This window comes from Ranitomeya variabilis, chromosome 2 (assembly GCF_051348905.1).
Source record: "Ranitomeya variabilis isolate aRanVar5 chromosome 2, aRanVar5.hap1, whole genome shotgun sequence".
Classification (NCBI taxonomy): domain Eukaryota; kingdom Metazoa; phylum Chordata; class Amphibia; order Anura; family Dendrobatidae; genus Ranitomeya; species Ranitomeya variabilis.
The window spans coordinates 907302390-907330363 of NC_135233.1; the positions used below are offsets into that span (position 1 = coordinate 907302390).

At 40.8% G+C, this 27974-nt stretch overlaps 1 protein-coding gene across 1 annotated transcript in view; it reads right to left on the bottom strand.

Annotated features, from left to right (window-relative positions):
- The window catches only part of FNDC3B (fibronectin type III domain containing 3B), a 489123-nt gene that overhangs the window by 367257 nt on the left and 93892 nt on the right, over positions 1-27974 (bottom strand). The window contains exon 3 of the mRNA XM_077290528.1: positions 9968-10043. Within this exon, the coding sequence (XP_077146643.1) occupies positions 9968-10043 (76 nt within the window). The remainder of the gene's footprint in view (positions 1-9967; positions 10044-27974) is intronic.

Here is a 27974-nt window from a genome sequence, read left to right on the forward strand (position 1 = left end):
TGGTCTGCACACGATTGTAAGTATACAAATAGCAAGTTAGCGGACACACAACGACTGCTGGCAGAGTAGAAACATCGGAGTCTAAGCAGTCAGTATGTTATACACTGGAAGACTCCCACAAAATGATATCAGTGTCCCCTCTATGTTTTTTACTTCACTAGACTTCATATAATTAGTTCCATTTTAGAGATGGCGTCCAGTTACATACACATCACCTCGCACTCCATAGCACACACGTATGTATGATGAATGCCAGGCAATCCCACAGGAAGGTATTGTCTATCATCAATATGGTAGGATCAAGTGAGGACCTGGGAGAATTACATTAAGGACTCCAAGCTCATATTATTAAGCAATCCATTATCAGGGTATAATGTGGACAGCCTTAATATCATGTCTAGCAAAAGTGTTATGTCTAAAGAAAAAAAAATAAAATGAAAGGACACCTAATATATTTTGCAGAAAGGCAAATAACTGAATTGGAAGCATATTTGCTGATAACAAAAAAAAAAAAAAAAAAGATTTCCCTTGTATTCAGTCCCATCTGGAATGAATATTGTCCTGTTATTCTACTTCCTGTGAAGCTTCAAACTATCTGCCTGCACTTCTGATGTAACGTATGTGACTTGAGACGTTCCAGTATTTTGCTCCTGCAATGTGTGAGATGGAGGACCTCTGTCTGATGAGACAAGGAGATAGCTGTACATGTAGACAATAAATTAGGCTTTGGGCAAAAAAAGTGCAGTCATGTTGTCTTTTGGTAATGTGGACCCGTCACCAGGGCAAGTGGACAGTTTTTGCTCTTATTTAATTCATACTGCTCCCTTGAGTATAAAGTTTTTTGTCTGGTTGTGTTTTTTTTGTTTTTTTAAATCCATCAAATGGTGCTGGAGATATGGGCCTTTTTGTTTAGTGCTCATCTTCGTGAGTTTTACCAGGTAGGTGATGCTTACAGGATAACAATAAAGACAAGCCTGTTAGAATCCCATGAGCAACGCCTCCTTGAAAAAAAAAACATAGAAATTAAGAATAAAAAGAAAAAAAAAAAACATCTCTGGGAAAAAAAAAAAAAAAAGAAGAAGAGGAAAGGGGGATAAAGAAAAAAAAGCAAAAATTACATAGTTACATAGTTACATAGTTATTAAGGTTGAAGGAAGACTAAGTCCATCTAGTTCAACCCATAGCCTAACCTAACATGCCCTATCATGTTGATCCAGAGGAAGGTAAAAAAAAACCATGTGGCAAAGATTAACTCCACCATGGGGAAAAAAATTCCTTCCCAACTCCACATACGGCAATCAGACTAGTTCCTTGGATCAACGCCTTATCAAGGAAAATTTGCCACTTTCCAGTTTAAGGAAGTGCTCTTTCTGTATATTGCTACAAATCCCATTCATATAAATCTACTATATAATTGTCTAAGGGTCACTTCCATCTTTCTGTCTGTCTATCACGGATATTCATTGGTCGCGGCCTCTGTCTGTCATGGAAATCGAAGTCGCTGATTAGTCGTGGCAAAAAGCCCACGACCTATTAGCGACGGCCATAGTCTGGCAGCGAAATAGCCGCTGCTTTACTGCTGAGCGCTCACACAGGGTTAATACCAGCGTCAACGGACCGCGGTTTAACGCACTCCGTTAACGCAGCTATTAACCCTGTGTGACCAACTTTTTACTATTGATACTGCATATGCACACAGGCGCCAGGACTTCAAGGGGCCTTCGGAAGGTGAGTATATGTTTATTTTAATTATTATTTAAACACGCATATAGTGCCCACATTGCTATATACTACGTGGGCTGTGTTACATACTGCGTGGGCTCTGTTATATACTACATCTCTGTGCTATATACCATGTAGCTGGGCAATATACAACGTGACTGTGCAATATACAACGTGACTGTCCAATATACTACGTGCTCTGTGTTATATACTACATAGCTGTGCAATATACTATGTGGCTGTGTCGGTTCTGTTATATACTACGTCGACTGTGCAATATACTACGCGGCTCTGTTATATACTACGTGGCTGTGCAATACACTACGTAGCGATGCAATATACTATGTGCCTCTACAATATACTACGTGGCTCTGCTATATACTGTGTCGCTGACCAATATACTACATAGCTGCGCAATACACTACGTAGCTGTGCAATACACTACGTGACTGTTATATACTACGTGGCTGTGCAATATACTATGTGCCTGTGCAATATACTACGTGGCTCTACAATATACTACATGGCTATGTTATATACTACGTGGCTCTGCTATATACTACGTGGCAGACCAATATACTACATACCTGTGCAATACACTACGTGGCTGTGTTATATACTACGTGGCTGTGTTATATACTACGTACGCTGTGTTACATATATAGATAAAAGAATATAAAAAAACAAAGTTTTTATTTTATTTTTTCCCCCGAAAAAATACATTTTTCAATAATTTGCTGTCATCTATAGTATAAACGTCCCTCAATAGCAAATTGAAAAATAACTCCAAAGGTTAGATAGACAGAAAATATAAATGATTGGAAATCCTATCCTTTCCCTACATACAAGAAGGGGGTCAAACCGAGAAAATATCATTGCTGTAATTCTAATTGCAGGGAATCGGACGCACTCCATGAGAGCACAAGAACAACAAGCAGTGTTCATTTCATGGAAAATATTCCGAACCTCCCACATTCACGAACAATTATGTGATGTTTTTCTTTTGTGTCTGACAGATTAGAAGCAAAACCTAAACATATCGCTTGAGTAAGATTTGCTCTTTTCCTAAAGCAGAAAAGTTTCCTGTCAGTAGATAGTAATGACCTTCCCCCTCCCCGTTCAAGGAGAAAATCAGCAGCATAGGCAACTAATAGAGAATGTGGATACATTTACGTCAGATGATGAAACCCACATTTGAAAACAATTTCCATAAATGCTGCCATTGGCCAGGTCATATCTTAGACAAAAAGGATAAAAACAGGAGGTCAGCTGCAGAAATCTTAGTTTCCAGTACCCTTGAGTACAGACCATGCAGATAATACATCTGTTTTTGAGTATTCTTGGAGGGGATATTCCACAAACCTTTCAAATGAACAGGTAATGAATATATTAGATAATTTCACAATTTCATTGGTAGTGAAACGCAAGTTTTTCTTAACAGTAGATATCGGAGTCCATCTGACATATCAAGGCACGTGCTTGCCTGCTGTGCTAAGCTCCGTCTCAGTTCTGTACACTAAATTACTTGTAGTGATGTGGTCATCAAGTATTTTACATTTTCTCCTGCTGTGCCTGTCAGAGGCGAAACTGAGAAACCACAGTTGCCTTTGCCTCCCCTAACAAGAAAACTAGAGAAAAAGAAAAAATAAAACATCACCTCAGAGATTAGTGCGCAATGCCTAGATGGAGCTTACCAGACCATGATTGGCACATGCTCATCCAATGCTGTTGGTAGACACAGTTATCCACAGACATGAAAAATCTAAGGAGCACAACCACTGACACCAAGATCAGTCACCTCAGGAAACACAAAAGTGGTGTTTTAATAAATTATTTTACCACTTAAAAGTATTTTTACATGTTTTGTCTATCGAACAGTAATCCTATTCAGGAAATAACCACTTGAAAAAGGTCCTCACCTATGAAGCATGCCATTAGAAAGCAAGTGATGCTACAGAATAGACGCTGAACAAGTGTCAATTGCACCACTTGCTAGTAGAGTTCGTGTGAGTCAATTTGCAGGTCCAGGCCCAGCGGCCACATCAACACTTCAGGCTTCACTTTCGATCAGAAATCACAGATTGTAGAGTACATAGTACCTTAATAGATAAATATATTCAATTCCATCTCAAATCATGGGAACACAATGAATTGCTAACGATTTTTGTCCTAAAAAGAAAAGTTGATGCTAGTGCCCTCAAGAGGATGTTTGGTAACCACTTCTTCAGCAAGTATGTCAACCTCCTATATCATTATTGACCATAGGTTTGTTCCAGCCCTATTGGCGAGAAACCCAGAACATTGATAGTGTTTGGCACTGCATATACTGACAAGGATGGTTAAGTAAGGCACCTCCATGGCGGACATTTCGTCATCTCATTCTGTAGGGGTACCATCAACACCATGTCCCAATTAAGACAAAAAACATTTAGTTATACTCCAATCCATGTAACACATAAAAGATGAATAGTTAATGCTCCAAAAGGAACACTTGAGTTTGCCACCCTACAGTATGTCCCATTAAGGACCTTAGATTTATCCAATTCCCCTCCTCAATTGGTGGGATACACGGAACCAAGAAAGGTTGTTATCCTAAGAGCTAGTGCAGATGGCAATATTATCTGTCTGAGTGCGATTCGACAAAACATCAGCTCGCCCTTGGAACAATGTTTGCCTATGGAGTCGCTGCATGCACGAGTTTGACCTGCTATGCAGATCGTACTTGGCCATGGAAGTCAATGATAATTTTTTTACTCCATCTTTCCCTCATTGAGAGAATCGGATCTCATGGTGTTCAGACTCTGATCAAACTGTGATCAGAGTTTGCTCAGAGTGTAATTTGCATAATCGACTTTAGTCTCTCGGATTAAAGAATCTACGGTCGTCTGCACTTGCCCCAAGGAGGACACTTTAGGTTAGTGCCCTCAAAATTACATTTGCTCACATCACCCAATTGCGACATTGAATAATCCAGTCATGAACATGCCCATCAGGTAAAAGTCAGAGAACCCTTCTGTCAGAATACGCGTGGTTCAGAGACAAACCAGACCCATCTATTGCCAGGTGGGGGATTCCTATGCGTGTGAGGGCTAGGTGAGCTGTGGGCAGATGGACAGTCCACCTGCATTGTACATAATGCATAGAGACTTGAATTGTGCTGGTTGAAAATGATATTATGGAAAGAACAGAGAGGCATAAGGGCAAATAGTAAAACTCGATATATCCCGCAGATTGGAGTTGAATTCAATTGGCCCATGATCGTGACCAGTAAATATGGTTAATATACTCTGCTTGAGTGAGGCGATTGAACATCTTTTGGAGAACGCCATATATAACCATTTTACATATACCGATTACCTGCAGGATAAATAATAAAACTCCATACATGCTACCGATTGAAGTGGATTCCAACTGATTTATGGTCCTAAATGGGACATAAGATTAATATACTCAAATAGGGTGAGGTTATCGTACATGTTTTCTGAGAGCACTTATTACAACCATTCTTCTTAGGACATTAACTAATGTCTATGTTACACTAGATGGTAGCCCGATTCTAACACATTGGGTATTCTAGGATATGTATGTAATTTATGAAGATTTTAGAATAATACATTGAATACACAGGATTCGGCCAACCGCGACCAATTAGCGAAGCTGATTGTTCGAGGCCGGCCACGTAGTATATAGCACAACCAAGTAGCATATAACAGCCCACGTAGTAAATAGCACAGCCACGGAGTGTATAACAGCCCACAAAGCATATAACACAGCCACGTAGTATATAACAGCCCACGCACACAGTATATAACACAGCCCAGGTAGTGTATAACACAGCCCAGGTAGTGTATAACACAGCCCAGGTAGTGTATAACACAGCCCAGGTAGTGTATAACACAGCCCAGGTAGTGTATAACACAGCCCAAGGTAGTGTATAACACAGCCCACGTAGTGTATAACACAGCCCACGTAGTGTATAACAGCCCACGTAGTATATTGCACATCCCACGTAGTATATTGCACAGCCCACATAGTAGATTGCACAGCCCACGTAGTATATTGCACAGCCCACATAGTATATTGCACAGCCCACATAGTATATTGCACAGCCCACATAGTATATTGTACAGCCCACATAGTATATTGCACAGCCCACGTAGTATATAGCAATGTGGGCATCATATCCCTGTTAAAAAAAAGAATTAAAATAAAAAAGTTATATACTCACCTTCGCGCGCTCCGGTCCCAAGAGTGCATTGCGGTCTCGCGAGATGATGACGTAGCGGTCTCGCGAGACCGCTACGTCATCATCTTGCGAGATCGCAATGCGTGGCGCGGTCACCGGAACGTCGTGAGGAGCAGGGAAGGCCTGTTCTGGATCCGAGGGGCCGACGGACGGTGAGTATATAACGATTTTTTATTTTTTTTATTATTTTTAACATTAGATCTGATGCTGCATAGGCAGCATCAATAGTAAAAAGTTGGTCACACAGGGTTAATAGCAGCGTTAATGGAGTGCGTTACACCGCGGCATAGCGCGGTCCGTTAGCGCTGCCATTAACCCTGTGTGAGCACTGACTGGAGGGGAGTATGGAGCGGGCGCCGGGCACCGACTGCGGGGAGTAAGGAGCGGCCATTTTGCTGCCGGAGTGTGCCCGTCGCTGATTGGTCGTGGCTGTTTTGCCGCGACCAATCAGCGACTTGGGATTTCCGATACAGACAGACAGACAGAAAGACGGAAGTGACCCTTAGACAATTATATAGTAGATGTAGGGGAATTAGAGAAGGTGTGCACTCAGCAGGGTAGGTTGGTGCTGGCTGAACAGGATTTAGTCCAACTAGACAGTAGGAAAAAGAGCCACATGATAAGACCCTATATTGCTTCTGTTAACCTTAGCAACCATGCCCCGGCAAAAAGAGTCGTCCTTAAGGAACTGCTTGGCACATGTATTTGGAGTAAAACGAGTTCAGAGAAACTCCGGCTGAATAACTGGAGATAACGGTTGAATAAACGATTTCCATAATATAAAAATAGCACCAACGCTCCACAGTGTTTAGAATTCTGAAAAAAAATAATAAATGTCATAATCCAGGCCAACTTTCTCAGCGGAAAAGACACATTTTATATCTTAGCTACTCGGTTGTATAAGCTTTCTCTCTTGTATTGACGTGAGGGAGACATTGTTTCAAGGACAAAATTTGTTATGTGCTGTGGTCCAAGTATTATCTGAATGTATCTCTTATTGAGAAAAAAGCCTGAGAAAAACATAAGGAATGTGTGTGAAATGAGGCTGGAAATGAAATGATACTTTCGTGGCTGATGCCATGGTCAATCACGCAATCAAGAGATACCAATGTCAATATTCAGAAATAAATATTTGCATAGACATGGAGAAAAACTGTACTAATTAATTTTTATATTATGGAAGAGATCTCAATTTTACAGAGTTTTACCCTGACAACTACAACTCACACAGACAATTGGTTTCTGGTTATACCAAAAGGCACAATGTTGTATCATATCTGATATGATGAGGGTCAACGGCCCCACTGACTACTACTGGGATCCTCCGGGGTTCTGTTGTAATTTCTGTACTTTTTCCAGCTACTTTTCCGATCACGTATGATGGCATTGCCTCTAACCCAAGTGTGACTATTGGCTTATAGCATGTGGTGTGATTTGTGGGTAACAATTTATGCCAAAACTTGTTAACTTAAATAACAAAAAAAGTTTCCAAAAATTGGATGACCTGACACGTACTTTACATAAGAAATTTTATCTCTCTCAGGTCTCCAAAAATAAAGTATTCCAGCCTTCGGCAAACTTTTTCCTGGCTGTGGTTGTAGTTAAAAATTACTCTATGCAGACATGCAATTATAGAAAAGATGCATCAAGCATGTACATAGCATGCATTATTCTGGTCCACTTTACAGCCCAGATAACTACCGTATAAACTCGTGTATAAGTTGAGATTTTTCAGCACATTTTTTGTGCTGACAACGCCCCTCTCGGCAGGGAAGGGGGGTGGGGGAGTCGGCGCCTGAGATGCAGGGACTGATATGCAGCGCCAGGAGGGTGAGTATGACAGGGGAGGGTGAGCATGACAGGGGAGGGTGAGCCATGCGATGTTCACCTATCCCCGTTCCACCACCGCGCTGTGTCTTCCGCGTCCTCTGGCTGTGACATTAAGGTCAGAGGGAGCGATGACGTGGTTAGTGCGCGCCCTCAGCCTGAACAGTCACTGCAGAGAGCCGGCGACGCTGAGGAGCAGCGGGCAGCGACGAGAGGGGAGTCATTTTTTATTTTTTTTATTTTTAATTGCAGCGGCATTATATGGTGCATGTTTAAATAAGGAGCATCTTATGGGGATATCATTAACCTTTGTGCAGCATTATATGGGGCATATTTTTGCATGGAGCATCTTATGGGGCCCATCTTGAACTTTATGGAGCATTATACACGGCTCCTGATTGAATATGGGTATGCAAAAGCATTTATCCTACTAATGTCTCAATTAATTTTACTTTTATTGGTATCTATTTTTATAAAAAGGCAGGTGATGCACCCTTCAGCAATATTTACACACAGAGCTGCAAATTAAGCAAATCGTGTTCAAATTTTGAAGATGTGGCTTTCTGAACGCAGCCTAAACCTCACAATAAAACACATGCACTAGCAAGTCCATACTAAATAAAGGGATTTCCTAGGGAAAAATAAACCGCATCGGCTTTAAATAGTATGCAGTATAAATATATTAGCCCTGGCGTCCTGATCCTCTCTAGTAGCTGGTCTCTTCTCTGACCACGGCGTAGAAGTGATCTCTCTTATAAATAAGCAATTTGCAGCCCCTTCATACAATCCTCTGATTACATGCTGTCACATCAGTAAGCACACTAACGAAAGTGGACACAATTTTGGATGGATCGGCTACTAGAGCATCGGGGAACATGGGCTAATAAAAGTATATTCGTTATATAACTTATATTTCCAGCTGATTTAGATACATTTCTCTTGGAAACCCTTTTAAAGTAGGGATGGTGGACTAATAATGATTTTTACATATTCATTGCTTAAGTTACAAGTATTTGCTCACTTAGCCCTTTATATAGGTTTCAAGCCCATGCAATGTGGTATCATAGAATCACAGAATGTTAGAGTTGGAAGGGACCTCCCAGGGTCATCGTGTCCAATGACATAGGCAGGGGATCAGTGTAGGATTCACTAAACCATCTCAGACATGTCTGTCCAGCCTCTGCTTGAAGACTTCCATCGAAGGAGAACTTGCCACCTCTGGTGGAGCCTGTTCCACTCATTGCTCACCCTCACTGTCAAAAAGTTTTTTCTAATACGTAATCTGAATCTTCTCCCTTTCAATTTAATTCCATTTGCTTCTCATGTTTCCATGTGCAAATAAGAATAATGGTGATCACTCTACACAGTGACATCCCTTCAGACATTTGTAGACAGCTATGAAAGAAGTTTTCCACTACTTGGACACCTCCTCATAACCCAAGCGCTGGGCCCAGATAAAATAAAAAAAGATTATAATTACCTCCCGTGGTGGCGGCGTTCCCAAGGCATTTGTGTGGTTGTTGTGGCACGTGACCCCAGGCACCAATCAGTGCTGGCGTCACTGTCTCCGCCTTCAGACAAACTGAACATGAAGAGGAAGTCCGGGCTGCAGCTGATCTGACTTCCTCTTCATGTTCAATTTGTCCGAAGGCGATGACCGTGACGCCAGGGCTGATTTTAGGCGTTGGTATCACAACAACCGCACAAGAGCGAGTGCCGACACCGGAAGAGAGTACAAGCTTTTTCCATTTTATCCAGGCCAAGAATGGGGTATGAGAAGGGGTTGTCCTAGGCGCGGACAACCCTTTAAGTGTCCTCTTTGCCTTTTTTGCAAGCTAAACATTCCCAGATCCATTAACCGTTCCTTGTTGGACAGTATATTCCAGTCCAACTTCTTACTAGATTTAACTACATATTGTTTCTCTAGCCCTGCATACTGGAATTCATCAAGCCACTGGACTACTGATTTTTCAATCTAAATAAACCCATCATAGTTTCCCTTTAACTGGGGGGAAACATAAACCAAGTATAATTTTCCACTCTGAAAAGCAGTGCTCCCATTCACCAGAAACCACAGTGAAAGACTTAGGAGCTTCAGTCTCACATATTAAATGGGCTAGTGTGAGAAAAGCTTTGCAGTTACAGTCTAACACAGACGTCAGTCTTCCTTACCTTGAATGCACTGCAGTGTTCCATCCTCTGCACGTATTGTAAAGGTTTCTCCTGGGTTAACCTGAACTAGAATAACCTGGAAAAATAAAAAAAACAGATAAAAGTCCTTCAGCACAATTTAACATCTGAGGAGTCAACTGGAGCTGGAAATGATTTCACGATAGCAATTATATCTCCAATTTAATGAAGTTGTCAGAAAAAGAAAATAATACACATATACACATTTATATTACACAAAATATTTGTGTGTATATCACATCTAAGCATATACATTCATAGATCGCACAAAACATTACAGTCCTTCAAGAATACTTATGTTAATATTTAAACTACCCATGCAATGCTCCTGTGGGAAATGAATATGCAAATTGCCTCTTCAGAAATGTAAAATAGCAGTGTAGCAATCCTAAAAGTCAGTATCACACTTTAACGAGCCTTTAAAATGTTTTTTTTTTTTTTTTTTTTTTTTTTTTAAATAACAGGTTACTGCTTTTTTAGTGATTTGCATCATCTGTAACTCTTCAAACAGAGAGGGCAGGCAGAGGGGCCGGAGAATCACAGACAGGGAAGAGAAGAGTCAGGACACAGTCCGGCCCCTGTGCACTGAAATCTAATTAGCAGAAAGCTTCAGGTTATGTGCACACTTTGCGGTGTGCTCTGCTGGTTCTCCCGCAGCGGATTTGAGAAGTCTGCAGGGCAAAACCGCTGCGGTTATCCCTGCAGATTTATCAGTTTGTCTTCCAGTTTCCGCTGCGGGTTTTACTCCTATACTATTGATGCTGCATAAGCAGCAATATGCAGCATCAATAGTAATGTTTAAAACAATAAAAAATGGTTTATACTCTCCCTCTGACATCCCGATCTCCTCGGCGCTGCACGCGGCGATCCGGTTCCAAAGATGCTGTGCGAGAAGGACCTTTGTGACGTCACGGTCATGTGACCGCGACGTCACCGCAGGTCCTGCTCGCACAGCAACCCTGAGACCGGACAGCCGCGTGCAGCGCTGAGAGGTGAGTATAGCATTATTTTTTATTTTAATTCTTTTTTTTTTTTTACACTAATATGGTTCCCAGGGCCTGGAGGAGAGTCTCCTCTCCTCCATCCCGGGTACCATCTGCACATTATCCGATTACTTCCCGCATCGTGGGCACAGCCCCATGCGGGAAGTTAGCAGATCAATGCATTCCTATGTGTGCAGAATCGCAGCGATTCTGCACAAAGATGTGACATGCTGCGGAATGTAAACCGCTGCGTTTCTGCGTGGTTTTTCCCTCAGCATGTGCACAGCGGATTGCTGTTTCCATAGGGTTTACATGTAAATGTAAACGCAATGGAAACTGCTGCGGACCCGCAGCTGCAAAAACGCTGCGGATCCGCGGTAAAACCCGCAAAGTGTGAACATGGCCTCAAATGGTGATTATAGTAGAACAACTAAGAGGATTTTTTCACCAAAGGTATCAAGTTAATCCCTATTACAGCCCCATTACAGCCATGTCTTTACTTTACAGTACAAAATTGTGCCGACATGTTGCTTTTAAATAAGGCAGATATCTAAATTTCTACGCAATGAGTGCAACAATTAAACTTTTTTTTAAATGAAGTATTTCTAAGGCTGCCTAAGTATTGATCCAAATGCATGTAGAAAATTCCCTTTACCTTTTCCCTTTAGGGATGGGGCAGTGTTCTGGATCACTGCGTTGAGAAACACGTGATGGTGTCTCCACGGTGTTGGATGTTTTGATCTCCCCGAGGTCATTTATCCTTATGTTTATAAGTATTGATCCACACCACCGAAGATACTTGTGATCGTCTGTTCTGAAATATACCGCCATTATGAGTATGGTGGAAAAGTAGTGCCGAGGACATACGGTACTTTGCTCTCGGACTTGTTCTAATGAGAAGTTTCATGCATTGGGCTAGACTTCTAAATGGGACATCAACAGTGAACCAAATGATCACCTGTGCAGAATACCAGGTATATCAATATAGTGCAATATAAAAAAGGCAGTGTTAGCATTACTGCTTAACACACAAACAGTAAACCTATTTACTACTACATTTACTGACTATTTATTTGCTCTATAACTGACAGCTGCCAAGAGAGGATGACATTTAAACATATTTGAGAAAACATACCAAATTGGAAATAAATGTATAGACTGCAAATGCTTAAAAGCATGAGATGAACATGAATGCTTGTTCACACAGAACTAAGAAGTCTGAGAAATGTGCAGTGATTCACTGAATGCACACAGAACACAAAACTAAGCTGCCAGGCTCAATTTTGCAAAGTTCTGTTTTCATTTTCAGGCAGCTCTGCCAAAAAATGGGCCAAGCTGAGGAGGAGCCGTAAAACGGGACGAGGGCTTGGTCATGCCCGCCCTTCACATTCTTCAAATGTGATGATGTGTTTTAAACCAGAAAAGTTACTCTAAATTTTCTAGGTTGCTTCGATTGATCATCATTCTCCCATGATCAAGTAAGGCAAAACGTGCGTTGGGGTGTTCCACTGCCACTGGGTCTGTATAGCTATTCTACTACTATGACACATTTCTGATTCTTTTGCCTTCCTTACTCTGAACATCTTATGTACACATACATATATGTTACCTGGTGCTCAGTAGTAGTTAACAATATAACAATCTTCTGTATTTTTAATTTGCATCCTATGTGACTCTATGGTGCAACTCTCCCAATCTTAGATGTGCTCATTACTGGTCAAAAATAACAAGGAGTTCAAATTGTATCTTGGTTTAATAATAGTCCTAAATGAGACACGGTAGCCATTGGCCCTTTCTTAAAAGTGGTTGGTTATTTATAGGATGTTTCTTATCCGTTATTTTTGCATATAGATAATTAACCCATTACCATAAATGTGCCTTTTCACATGCCCTTCTTTGACTATTCTCAAAAAAAAAAAAAAAAAAACAGACATGTCCAACATTGATCTGTGCTGCAGATTAAAGTCAGCATTGCACGTCAATGGCTAGTTTATTAACATATTAAACACTACAGTGTGGGCCATTTATATGGATACACCTAAATAAAATGGGAATGGTTGGTGAGATCAACTTTCTGTTTGTGGCACATTAGTATATGGTAGGGGGAAAACTTTTCAAGATAGGTGGTGACCATGGCGGCCATTTTGAAGTCAGCCATTTTGGATACAACTTTATTTTTTTCAATGGGAAGAGGGTCATATGACATCAAACTTATTGAGAATTTCACAAGAAAAACAATAGTGTGCTTAGTTTTAACATAACTTTATTCTTTCATGAATTATTTACAAGTTTGGGACCACTTATAAAATGTGTTCAAAGTGCTGCCCATTGTGTTGGATTGTCAATGCAACCCTCTTTTCCCACACTTGACACACTGATAGCAACACCGCAGAAGAAATGCTAGCACAGGCTTCCAGTATCTGTTTCAGATGCTGCACATCTCGTATCTTCACAGCATAGACAACTGCCTTCAGATGACCCCAAAGATAAAAGCCTGAAGGGGTCAGATTGGGAGACCTTGGTGGCCATTCAACTGGCCCACGACGACCAATCCACTTTCCAGGAAACTGTTCATGTAAGAATGCTCGGACCTGACACCCAAGATGGTGCGCAGGCGCCGGGAAAGGTCAGTGAGGCCCGGCGCCTGCGCACTGCAGTACTTTGCGCTGCCCTCAACAGGGCAGATAAAGTATGCCTGCGCAGGATCCACGACTGGAAGCAAAGAGGAGGACGTCATCGTATGAAGATGGGAGGCGCCGGACCCAGACTGCGACTCCCATCGGACCGGACTGTACCGGGACCGCCCCTGGGTGAGTATACTCTAACTTGTTTTTCTTATCTTTCAGGTTACATCGGGGACTTATCTACAGCATTACAGAATGCTGTAGATAAGCCCCTGATGGCGGTGGCTAGACTGCAGTTTGACAAAATTCACGTAAGTAAACTAAAATTGATCTCGGAAAGTATCTTGTGGACAGAAGTGACCAAGTTAGAGCTTTTTGGTAAAGCACATCATTCTACTGTTTACTGAAAATGGAATGAGGCCTACAAAGAAAAGAACACAGTACCCACAGTCAATATGCTGGGGTTTCAAAGATGTTAAGGGGTTGTTTTGCTGCCACTGGCACTGGGTTATGATCTGGTGACCTTGGAGCTGCATGAGAGACTTTCTCAGGAGTAGGTGGTACCTGTACTGACCGCAAACCCTAAACTAACACCGCAACTAGAAGTAGCCGTGGGATGTACCTAACACGTCCTAGACATCTTGACACAGCCGGAGGGCTAAATACCCCTATAGATGGAAATGGGAATTCTATCTTGCCTCAGAGCAGAACCTCAAAGGATAGGCAGCCCCCCACAAATATTGACTGTGAGTATAAGAGGAAAAACACACGCATGCAGAAAAACAGGATTCAGCAAAAGAGGCACTTCTAGCTAAATAGAAAAGGATAGGACAGAATTCTAAGCGGTCAGTATTAAAATCCTAAAAATATCCACAGCAGATAATACAAATATTCCACATCTAACTAAAGACATAGAAAGTATATCTGCATCTCCTGAGAATCCAGCATGACTGAAAAATCCAAACAAAGTCTAAGCTGGACAAAAACACAATAAATTGCACTGAATTGCAAAGCACACTGCATGTGTGCACAGAGACAAAAACCCAGACACTTATCTTAGGTGAATTGGTAGCAGGGCATGAGGAGCCAGAGAGAGATGCAATCCCTCCAAGTACAATGGACAACTGGCATGGACTCATGGATCCTGCACACCTAAATACCTAATAGAGCTGCAATCAGCAGAAACACCTGCCCGGATTACAACCCTAAGACAACTACACTACCACCAACAACCACCGGAGGGAGCCCAAGAGCAGAATTCACAACACTGGGTGCCTTGATTGTGTGAAAGGCATCATGAAACCTGAAGATTACTAACGGATTATGGGCTGCAAAGTAGTGCTCAGTGTCAGAAAGCTGGGTTTGCATCCTAGGTAATGGGTCTTCCAGCAGGACAATGAGCCTAAACATACTTCAAGAAATCAAGAAATGACCAGGAGAAATATTAAAATTGCTATTGGAAGAAGGCACCCTTTAAATGAGACCTGAAGCATTTTGCAAAAGTAGAGTGGTCCATGAGAGGTTTAAGAAGCTTGTTGATGGTTATAGGTATCAATTGATTGCAGTTATATATTGCAACAGGTATGCAACCAAATATTAAGTTGAGGATACCAACAATTTTGTCTGACCCATTTTTGGAGTTGTGAGAAATTATTTCCAATTTGCCTTTTTATCAAGGGTGCGTTAGGCCATGACTATGTATATTTTCCATCATTATCTGTGATAGTTTGCTCTGTTAATTGTCATTTTTGCCTATGATTGCTAGGTTCCATCAGTAATGTTTACCTAGGACCAGGGGCAGACATACCGCATGTGCAGCCACTGCAGCTGCACTGGGGCCCAGAAGCTCCGTGGGGTCCCTGCAGGGCGGCTAATAATCATGGCACTCTGGCCTGTTTATCCAGCCCTGAGGCTCCGGGGGTCCCCTGGCCAGATTGCCCTCAAGTGCGGCGGCCAGGGAGAGATCCCTGCAGCCCCGCTGCCCACAAGAGAAAATGGCAGCGGAGCTACAGAGATCTATCCTACTTCCTGCCCGCGCTTCCTGTCTCACACAGCAGTCAGCGGCGCAGCTGGATGACATCATCATTCAGCGCCGCAGCCACTGTGCTAGTTAGGGGAAGTTGCCGGCGACAGTGATGCTGTGGCTGCAGGAGAGCGTGCAGAGAGGTGCTGTCTGCTGTGTGTGTACGTACGTACGTACGTACGTACGTACGTACGTGTGTGTGTGTGTGTGTGTGTGTGTGTGTGTGTGTGTGTGTGTGTAGCACTGCAGGTGAATGTGCAGAGAGGTGAATGGTGCTGTGTGTGTGTGTAGGTGGAGGAGAGGGCAATGATGTGGGTGATGGGGAGAAAGCAATGATGGGGTGGAGTAAAGGGCAATAATGGGGGGTGAGGAGGAAATTATGGAAGTGGTGGAATGGGCAATGATGAGGGTGGTGGGGAAAAAGGTGATGACGGTGATAGTGGAAAGGACGGTGATAGTGGAAAGGACAATGATGGTGGAAAGGGCAATGATGGAGGTGATAGGGGAGAAGGAAATGCTGGAGGTGGTGGAATGGACAATGATGGAGGTGGTGGAATGGGCAATGATGGAGGTGGTGGAATGGGCAATGATGGGGAAGAAGACAATGAGGACGGGGAATTATAATGGATTTAGGAACAGGGGAGGTGGAGGAAGACGTTATCGCTTATTTTTAACACAGCCCCTTAGTATAGTGTACTTGCTTATTATGCATAGCGGCAACCCTCAGTATATAGTGTAGTCACTTTTTATGTATAGCACAGTCCCTTAGTATATAGTGTACTAACTTACAGATCTGGCAAAAATCAAGAGACCACTGCAAAATGTTCAGTTTGTCTTATTTTTCACCCGATAGGTATATTTTTGAGTAAAATATAAAATTGTTCTTTTATTCTATAAACTTCTGACAACATGTCTCCAAATTTCCAAGCAATAAATTTTGTATTTATTTTCCAAAAAGGAGAAATGGTCAAAATTTAAAAAACAAACAAAAAAAACACTAACAGTGCTTTTAGATCTCAAATAATGCAAAGAAAACAAGTTCATAATCATTTAGAAACAACAATACTAATGTTTTAACTCAGGAAGAAACAGAAATCAATATTTTGTGGAATAACCATGATTTTTAATCACAGCTTTCATGCGTCTTGGCATGCTTTCCACCAGTCTTTCACACTGCTCCTGACGCAAAAAATTAAGCAGTTCTTCTTTGTTTTAGGGCTTGTGACTATCCATCATCCTCTTGATTACATTCCAGATGTTTTCAGTGGGGTTCAGGTCTGGAGATTGGGCTGCCCATGACAGGGTTTTGATGTGGTGGTCTCTTAATTTTTGTCAGAGCTGTTTGTATAGCACAGTCCCTTAGTATATAGTGTACTCACTTATTATGTACAACACCATCCTTAGTTACATAGTTTCCTCTTTTATCATGTATAACACCGTCCCTTATTACATACCATCCTCTCTATTTATATATGGTGCCGTTTATTACATAGCATCCTCTGCTGTTATGTACAGTGCTGTCTCTTATATAGTGTATTCTTGTTATTTTTGTTATTCACAGTGCCCTCTTTTATAACATAGTCCGCTCTCTTGTTAGATATAAAATGACTGCTGATGGAGGAACCAGTGACCAGAGTACCAGTCCATCATCTAATCCATTAGAAAAGCCTTCCCATGCTCCATCAGCCATCATTGCATTATATATCTAACAAGAGAGGACTGTATGCAATAAAAAAACAAAAAAACAGGGCTCTATATATTCCAATATGTAAGGCAATATGCATAATAAAGGAGACTAACAAATTATATATATATATAAATATATATATATATATATATATATATATATATATATATATATATATATACACACACACACACACACATACATACATACATACATAGATACATACATACATACATACATACATACACACACATACATACATACATACATACATATATACACACGTATGGTGGATATACATTTGTATATACGTAGCTTTGTCGCCATAGAAGGAGGGGGCCCAGACACATTTCTTGCACAGGGGCCCCAAGCCATCAGTGTCCACCCCTGCCTAGGACGACAAACATTATCAAAAGGCCAATACCTACATTTTCACTTCCAGTATGGTAATTGGTGATATTTTCATTTCATTTTCACAACTTCAAAGTAAATTTTAAAACTGAGAAGGTTTTCACCTGTTTGATATTTTTAGCTCGTAAGGTTGGGAAGTTGTTTAATAACATAACATGAAAAATGAGCAAATCCTAATACTTGATAATGGAATCTAACCAGCCTGTGGCTAACATTGCCAGAAAATTGGTTCTCTAATTAATGGATGAGTCAGGTACAGACTCAGAGGTAAAATAAATTCATAACACAGAATTTGCTTTTTTTTTGTCCTCAATACTGGTTTATAAATAAATGTCCTAATATACAGCTGGCACAAGTTGACTTTACATGTTTGATTTTGACGGGTAAGGGCCAAGTAAACAATTTTAACAAGGATGTTACGAGAATAATGACTAAACACTTTCCCAATTAAGATTTTTTTTTGTTTTTACATTTTGGGAAGATTACGTCACTAAAGGTGTGAATAAAACAAGGTAGAGCTTGTGTGCAATCCCAAAATATCTAACAAAAACAAAATGCCATTGGGCGTTCTCCCCCCCCGATACTTTGTTTTTTACGAACTGTGAATTAACCTGGTTATGAATGTTACACAAGAGGAGGTCAGGATCTTAGACCATACAATAGTGTTCATACTATAAATGGGTTTTTCCACATTATCTCTACAAACTGTATATCTATTCAAACAAATGTGCTATAGACATGATTTTGTGGCACTTCGGTAAATGGCATTAATGATCATTAGGTACTTGCTAGGCATCAAGTTTTACACATTAAAGAGTATGTCCACTATTCTGACAACCCCTTCTCAATCACTAAGTTTCCCCCAAGTAAAGTTACGACACCTACACTCGCCTCCAGTGCCAGCGTCGTTCCAGCGATATGTGCACTGGTAATCCCGGGGCGCACGTGACATTGGCAAAAGGAATTGTGTGGAAAAAAAACACACTTTCTCCTCCTTCAGACAAATCAGCTATCTGGAGGAAGTGGGAGAGCAGCCTCAACTTTCACTTCCATCAGATGCCAGTAACGTCCAAAGGAAGGGACAATGAAGTGGCCACTGATTAGCTGCAGAAATCGCGTAATAAAGCAATGTCGCACCCCGAGAGAGTCAGTGCCGATACCACTGGAACAGCGCACCGGAGGATAACATAAATGTTATTATGATACTGGGGGGAACATTGTAATTGAGAAAGGTTGTCCAAATATCGTAGCTTACAAACCCTTTAATACTCAAGTGATTGCTAGGCGTTAGGTATGTTCAGGGCAGATCTGTAAGAAAGGCTACACGAACAATAAACAAGGAGGTGGGTGATGAAAGCTTAACAATTATATATATTAGTAAGCCACAAAATAAAGTCCTCAGATTTGTTAAAAGTAGACACCCTTTTAACATTTTACAGTTGCCAAAACTAGCTGACATGGAGGTCAGACCAAAGGTTAGTTTTCCAAAGTAATATGTCAAAGTTGTAGACATACTCTGCTAGATCCTGCCTCAATGACTTTCATGACATGTGTGAGTGATTGATGCATTTGGTATGTAAACTGTAATCTTTTACATTTCACTACAAAAAAAAAAGAAAAACCATAAGGAAAAGCAGATGTAAACCGCTGCCTTCTTTTTTTTTTTTTCATAGATTCCGTAAACTTGAAAGACAGAATCTAATCAGCAAAAATGAATGAGAATGGACAAACGATCTAATGAAAAAAAATGAGTGTGTGGAGAACACACGGATGAAAAACTGATTTGACTGTAGCCTTACTTTGAAAATCTAAGAGACAAGTTACGCCTGGTGAAACCTACACAGGGCCGATTGCCATACAGTTTTGAGGGAGGGAGCCTTTAGCCACATGGCCAGCCAAACCATAATTCAGGATCCAAAATTCAAGCCCCAGAAACTGCCGGGTGGTGCATTTATAATACAGTTTTGGACCAACTACTGTATTTGCTTATCCTCTGTTAACAGACTACATTGGATTGTATAGCTGAGATAATAGGAGTCGGGAAGATGCAAAATAGCATACGCATTTAAATACAGCATTCTTGAACATTCCATGAATATTACCAAAATTTATATGCCCAGCCCAGAACCTTATCTCCTCACCCAATACAACAATTTCTACAAAACCTTCACCTACCTAAAATCACAGACACAATAGCTAAACAACTCCACTCAGAAATATCTATAGAAGAGATCCAATCAGTCATTAAAACGTTGAAAAAGGGGAAGGCCCCTGGCCCTGATGGGCTCACGGCCATTTATTACCAAAAGTTTGCTGAAATTCTCTCGCCCCATATTAAAAAATTTGGAGATGCCCTTCTCCATGGCTCAAAAATGCCCCCAGAGTTTCTGGTTTCCCATGTTACAGTTCTACCCAAGCCAAAAAAAGACCATTTACTGACCAAGAACTTTAGGCCTATTTCCTTACTAAACGTGGATTTAAAAATATTCACTGCAATTATTACAAGTAGAATAAATCGCACATTGCCCTCTCTTATTCACAAAGATCAGGTGGGGTTCATTCCGTCTAGGCAGGCTCCTGACAATATCAGACGCAATATTAACCTTATCCACACGGCAAACTCCAGCAGAGAACAACTTTTAATATTAGCCTTAGACATTGAGAAGGCATTCGACTCACTCTCCTGGAACTATCTCTTTCATGTCCTATCTAAATTTGGTTTCACCCGGGAGTTTATAGAATGTATTAAGTTACTCTATGACTACCCCACAGCATATCTGAAGCTCCCGACGTTGAACCCTTCACCCATATCTATTCAGCGTGGTACCAGACAGGGATGCCCACTCTCCCCGGCGCTATTTGCTCTAGCCATGGAGCCTTTGGCAGAAGCCATTAGAACAAATCAGAACATTACTGGATTAACTAACCTAGGCGAACAATACAAGGTTAGCCTGTTCGCAGGCGACCTCCTTTTGACTATTACCAACCCCCATACAACAATTCCCAATCTCCTCTCTCTGCTCAATGTATTTGAAGACATCTCGGGGCTTAAAACTAATATAGATAAATCGGAAGCTCTCTTTATCAATACTAGCAAAACTATGCAGGATAATATCACCTCCCAATTTAAATTCACAAAGAGAGACAATTATTTAACCTACTTGGGAATAAATATTACAACAAACAGAGCGAACCTTTACAAATGGAATTACACGCCACTTATCCAGAACCTCCACACTGACTTTTCTAGGTGGGCTTCACTGAACCTATCTTGGCTAGGTAGGATCCATACAATAAAAATGGTGACCCTTCCGCAGTTTTTGTACCTTTTTAGATCTCTCCCAATACCGATTCCAGCTAAAACGTTTTCAGGCCTTCACGCTACGATCTCTAAATTTGTATGGCAGAATAAAAGGGCTAGAATCCCCCAAAAATTAATGTTCTTTCACAGAAGACATGGTGGAGTTTCGCTCCCAAATCTATCCTTATATTACAAAGCTGCCCAAATAGCTCAACTAACAAGTATCTGCGCCCAAAATAACAAGCCAAGGTGGGTTCACCTAGAGTCACATCTTATTAAGCTGCTTTCATTACCAGGTCTGATGTGGTCTACGGGAAAAATCCCCAAACAACTTTTTATAATAGCACCTTATACAGCTCACTCTTTCAATTTGTGGATTAGAGTTAGATTCAAATATTCACTGCAATCAGATCCCTCACCATTGACCTCTATATTAGGTAACCTGATGTTCACTCCTGGTCTCGATTCACGTTTGTTCACCTGGTGGATATTGAGAGGGATTACCACAATAAAACACTTATGTGACCCTTTCGGTGTCCTGATGGACAGAGCAGAATTTGTGAGGAAGTTTGAACCCCCGATTAGAGAAACAATGCGCATTAATCAGATTTTACATTTTGCAGGTAGCCTAACCCATGGTAAACGCCCCGTTCCTGTCTCTAGCTATGAACAAAAGTGCCTTTCAGATCCAGTGGGGAAGAGGGACAATATCTTTGCTTTATTCTATTATAAACCCACCCCATGATCAGGAGAAATTGGGTTTCATGAGACGGTGGGAGGAGGAGTTGGGTGTCAAGCTGCCGATGGAGGTTTGGAGGAGGTGCTGCGACACGCTAACTAAGGGCAGTCACCAATCATCATTAGTAGAAACCTCGATCAAAGTCCTTCATAGGACATATCTGGTGCCAACTAAACTCCATAGCATATTCCCGAATGTCTCAAACTTATGCTTTCGGGGATGTAACTTGCCCGGGGATATGAAACATATGTGGTGGACATGTCCAGTGGTGTCCAACTTATGGCAAAAGAGAAACCTTCTAGTTGACCAATTGGCTGGGAAAAAAACCAATTTGGACGCCTGTTTTCCTCCTTGGGGCGAGACACCTAGCTCTTCCTAAAAACCTATTCAAGTTGGTTACTTTTCTCTTTATGGCTACTAAAATTCACATTGCTTCGAAATGGAGGTCCCCCACGTTGTCGCTACGAATGGTTAAGGAAAGGATGACTAACATTATGCTCTATGAACGCATTGAGGCCACTAGAAATGATATGTGGGATCAGTTCTTTAAGATATGGAGCCCATGGATGGACCTGCAACCTAATTTACACTTGAGTCAGACTCTACGTTTGTCCCCATAGTGATTCGATTCCGTGGGGATAATGCTTGTTATAAATTAAAATGTAAATACAGTTTCCCTTTTCCTTCATGTTCTCCCCTTATGATGTCTTTGTATTGTCTACCCTTGTATCTATAAGAAGTATGTGTTCTTACATTTTTCAGTTATAGACTCCCCTGCGAGGGAGCACATTCACATTTCAATTTCGTTTTATAACTGTTGAAGTTGAAATTTCAATAAAACCTTTTTGAAACGAAGTACAGCATTCTTATAGAATGAAAGATGCTGCCCCATAAAAGGTCTATGTAACAAACCATATGAAAAATCATTATTGCCATCAAATTATTTTTAAGCCAAGTAAATTAAAACAGGAAATTTAATTAAAACGATTACCAGTAAATGATTTCGAAAAACAGGAATGTTCTGTCAGCATAACAAATCTCAAGGATAGGAAGTGCCTCCATAATTGTCATGTTTTGCAAATCTGTTAGCAGAGCTATACAAACTGCAAACTGTGAGGCAGATGCCCTTCCAAGGAACACAGTAATTACTGCAGAAATGAGCAAACACCCTGCTGGATGGATTCCTTGTGTCAGGTCTGGAGCCGTCCAATGGTTTCTTCATGGAGAGAGAACTGTATAGGAGTTATTTTCTACTTTTTTGTCTATCGCCCAGGTTGAGGGAGAGGGATATTGTAATTAGGGTTAATGTTTGTACAGTAAAAAAATAAATGTAAGAAAACAAAAAAATACAATCCAACATTAATGAAACGTACAAGTCAACAATGTTTTCAAGCGTATCAAAAAGTGAATGTTTAAAAGGCTTGTTTACTTAAAAAGCATATATTTGGGGCTAAAAATCATTTTAGCATTTGGCTTTTATATCTCCGCAAGTGCAACTTTGATGTGGTCATAAATCAACTAAGAGGAGCTGAGAAAGAGTGACTAACTCCCTGTCTCGCCATCTTCTTGGGCTGGAGAAGCTGCAATCATCCAGTCGCTTGTATTGTACATAGAATGGCATTAGCAAGGCTATGTATAGTAAAAATCACAATCTCCTATTAACACCGGCCACAGGCTGACTTTCACAGGAGTATAATAAGAACAGCCACGGGGTCATCAGCAGACACTGCGGTTATGACAACCCATCAGTGCCCCGCGATCACATCACGAGAGCACCGATGGGAGCGTTACCAGTGTGAGACATGCAATGACTGACAGTCTGCTCTCCTGATCTACATGTCTCACACTGGTAACGCCTCCTTTCATTCTCTGGGAGATTCTCAGGCAGATTCTCAGGGAGATCTATGTCCGGCCCATAGATCTGAACAGCTCATTTACGTATAAAGAAAATTCACGATTTCTAAGACATCGGATCGCAGATATCACGGTACCATTTTTTTTTTAAACTTCCTATGACCTATATGCCCATAGACGGTTTAGGAGGGTTGATCCTACTGACAAATTTTCTAACTGTAAAATGATTGAAAGTTAATATTTGATATGTTTGATATTTTCTCAATTGTTGAATTTAAAGCCAAGTGTCTACACATTGTATCGTAGTTTAAACAGCTGCTATGAGACTTTGAGAACAGCTGTCCCAATGGAAGATACTTCTCTGGACAAGTTTTTATTTATTTCTCATTTGGCTAAAGAATAGAGGGCACGGCAGATTCTAACTAACACTGCAGCTGCTAGGCTAATTAATATATGTTGTATCCAATGTATCCTCATAAGCCCAGGTCATCTGGGGCTTTACATATGTTCACAATTGGTCAATATTATTAATTATATTTATTATTATTATTATTATTATTATTATTAATAATAATAATAATATGTACTTGTATGCTTTTTGATCACAAGACTAAAACTGCATAACCTCAAATTACAAAAAAAAAATAAAAAAATATGAGATTGTGTGTGTGTGTGTAAAATGTAAAGAAAACCAGAATGCAATGATTTGGAAATCGCTTATAGCCATAATTTATATATTTCATTTGAAAAAATTAGCTCATTTAGAAATTGATGCCAATTTTACACAACTCAAAGGGATGGGCCAAGTCTTTCAACAGACTAAAAAAAATAAAATATAATGATAAAATTTGACCCTCCAGCAGTTTAACTAAATTACATGCCTGTGTATAAAAATAGCATGTTAGAGAGGCAGAGTCTCTCAGAAGGAAAGATGGTCAGAAGTTCTACAATCTGAACAAGTGCGTCTAAAATTTATGGAGCTTCCTACACCCCTAAAAAAACAAGTAGTTTCGGATAGTGATTAAACACATGCAAAACATTCTTATTTAAAGAGGATCTGTCACCAGATATAACAATATAATCTGTATACATCTTGGAATAGATCACCTGACGTTGATCAAGATAGTGTACTTGCATTGAAAATCCATTGTAGAATGACTATAATCCTTTCTGAACATTTAGTATTTAATGAGTTGAGTCTAAACAGCTAGGTTTTAGAAGGCCAAGCGAATCCATGCTGTAAACGCGATCTCCTCACCTGTGAGATTGACGAGCTCCGTGCTCCTCACTGCTCTTATTGCTGAATTCTGGCACATGCTCAGTAGAAGCTGCAGTCAGTATAGCACTATAGTAAGATGGAGTCTGTCTTTTGCAGCACTTTCAGGGTGTAATGACATTTCTATCAACAAGTGCAGAACCACGTTCAGCAAGGGTTACTGGATGTGTGCTCATATCTTTGGTAGAACCTGGTAGATAAGGCCTCAATTAAGAATAATTTATTCTATCTTGCATCCCCATACAGCTGTTTTGGCTATGTTCGCCTCATCTATCTACTCAGTATACTTATTTGTCATGTGATCAGCAGCCTGTTCAGATGGCACGATAATCTTGAAGCAAACATTTACGGAAACACTTATTCAGTGTAAATAGACCTTAAGCCAATGACACCACTGGGCAGTACACTTAAAGCGCATATACAATGCATGATTAATGTAATTATGGCAGCATGGTGGCTCCGTGGTTAGCAGTGTAGCCTTGCAGCGCTGTGGTCCTGGGTTCAAATCTTACCAAGAACAACATCTGCGAGGAGTTAATATATTCTCCCCATGTTGGCGTGTGTTTCCTCCTGGTACTTCAGTTTGCTCTCACCCTCCAGAGGAATACTGATTGGGGATCACGATCTAAATTCCCTATGAGGACAGAGATGATAATGTCTGTAAAGAGCTGTGGAATTAATGGCGCTATACAATGGCATGTAAAAGTTTGGGCACCCCTGGTAAAAAAAAAGTGTTTACAAGCTGTGATAATTGCAAAAGGGCATGCTACTAGATATTAACCATGCAGGATGCCTAAACTTTTGCATTGGCCCATTTTCCTTTTTGTAATTTTTAAAATGTAGAGATGAAAATATGTTGTTGTTTTTTGCCTAAAGTACAAAGGAAATGTGTCATCTTTAACCTTAGGCCTTTTAGAGATTATTTCATCTTCAACTTGCTTAGCTGTTCACAACAGTAATTTTGACCAGGGATACCCAACCTTTTACATGCCACTGTATAAGTGACTCCCGAAGAAGTGAAGCAAAGCGCGCGTTGGGGCAGAGGGACTCCATTGTTGTGCTGAGGCAGCTCACCTAGTGACAGGTATTTATCTTTAAACGAAATTGTTGTGCAAGTTTTTTATCTTTATGTCTAAGCATAAGCAAGGGCACTGCGGGCATTTAGGCTATGTTCACACGTTGCAGATTTAGATGGGGATCCGCAGCGTTTTTGACCACACGGATTCGCATTAAGTAGTGCGCAGCCAATGTTAATCTATGGGAAATGGAGATTTGTTGTGCACATGCTGCGGAAAAATCTGCGCAGAAACGCAGCTTTTTTTCCGCAGCATGTAAATTCTTTTTGCGGATCTGCAGCGTTTCTGCACCCATTGTCTTCCATTGAGTCGTGCACATCCGCAGCAAAAAAGCAGGTGTAAAAAAGATCTGCAGATTTGCTGCGGATGTGGGTGCTAGAAACGCTGCAGATCAGGAGTAGGGAAGTGTGTGGGTGGAGCTATGTTCGTTTATGTGTGTGTGACTGCCTGCGTGAATCTGTCTCTGTGTGTGTGCGTGCGTAGACATAGCCCGATGGGACTACTAATCTCATCCGGCTATGCCTGCTACAGTGACACAATTAGCCAATGATGGGAAAGTAGTCCCATCATCTGGCTAATGTGTTAAATGTTAAAAAAAAAAAAAAAATACATACAGTACACATATAGTACATACTTACCATATACACCTAATACCCGAAACAATCGATCATCTGCAAATAAAATTAAAATAATAAATAAACAGTATACTCCCTGTGTCGGACGTAATTCAATTAATAACGATTGTCCCACGACAATCTCTCTGCTGATGTGACCACTCTATGGGGGAGATCGTCATGGGACACTCGTTATTAAAGAGGGACTGCGTCTGACCAGGGAGTATTTGTTTGTTTTTAAAAAAAAATTTGCAGGTGATCGATGGCTTCGATTGGATTAGGCGTGGAATAAAAATTATAAAAAAAAGTGTAGTGTTTTATTTAATTAAAATACTTTTTTATGGTTGTCTTTTTTAACTCATTAATAACAATAGGATTAATAATGGATAGGCGTCAATAAGACGCCTCTTCATCATTAACCAGGCTTAATGTCACCTTTCAATCAAAGGTGACATTAACCCCTTATTAACCCATATGCAACCGCTACAGGGCAGTGGGAAGAGAGGCTAAAGGTACCGTCACACTAAACGATATCACTAGCGATCCGTGACGTTGCAGCGTCCTGGATAGCGATATCGTTGTCTTTGACACGCAGCAGCGATCAGGATCCTGCTGTGATATCGCTGGTCGTTAATTAAAGTTCAGAACTTTATTTGGTCGTCAGATCGCCGTGTATCGTTGTGTTTGACAGCAAAAGCAACGATACCAGCGATGTTTTACAATGGTAACCAGGGTAAATATCGGGTTACTAAGCGCAGGGCCGCGCTTAGTAACCCGATGTTTACCCTGGTTACCAGTGTAAAATGTAAAAAAACAAACAGTACATACTCACCTTCGCGTCCCCCGCCGTCCGCTTCCTGCACTGACTGAGCGCCGGCCGTAAAGTGAAAGCACAGCACAGCGGTGACGTCACAGCTCTGCTGTTAGGGCCGGCACTCAGTCAGTGCAGGAAGCGGACGCCGGGGGACGCGAATCCGCAAATCCGCTGCGGATCCACAGCCAAATCCGCAACGTGTGCACGTACCCTTATGGGGAGGAGTCACAACGCAGTGCATGACCACCATGGTGCAGCTTAAATAATTTCATATATTACTCCCTATATTTTGTATACCTTGAGACATGAATATTTATTTTTTGAGCTGTCCTTATACATTTTATGCAAAGCCATGGCTTTTGTCCCCTCATTTAACAGCACCTTATTTTGTGTATATCTTTTTTAATACTTGATGTTTAATAAAAATTAACATTTTTTAACTATTCATATGCTTCTTGTTACCTGAATGTGGTATATCATTGGTAATAATAAAAAAATATTTCATGATTTGATTGAGAAGTACTACGGTACATAATAGATTATTTAAAATGACATATTTTGTGAATAATAGATATTAACTTTGCAGG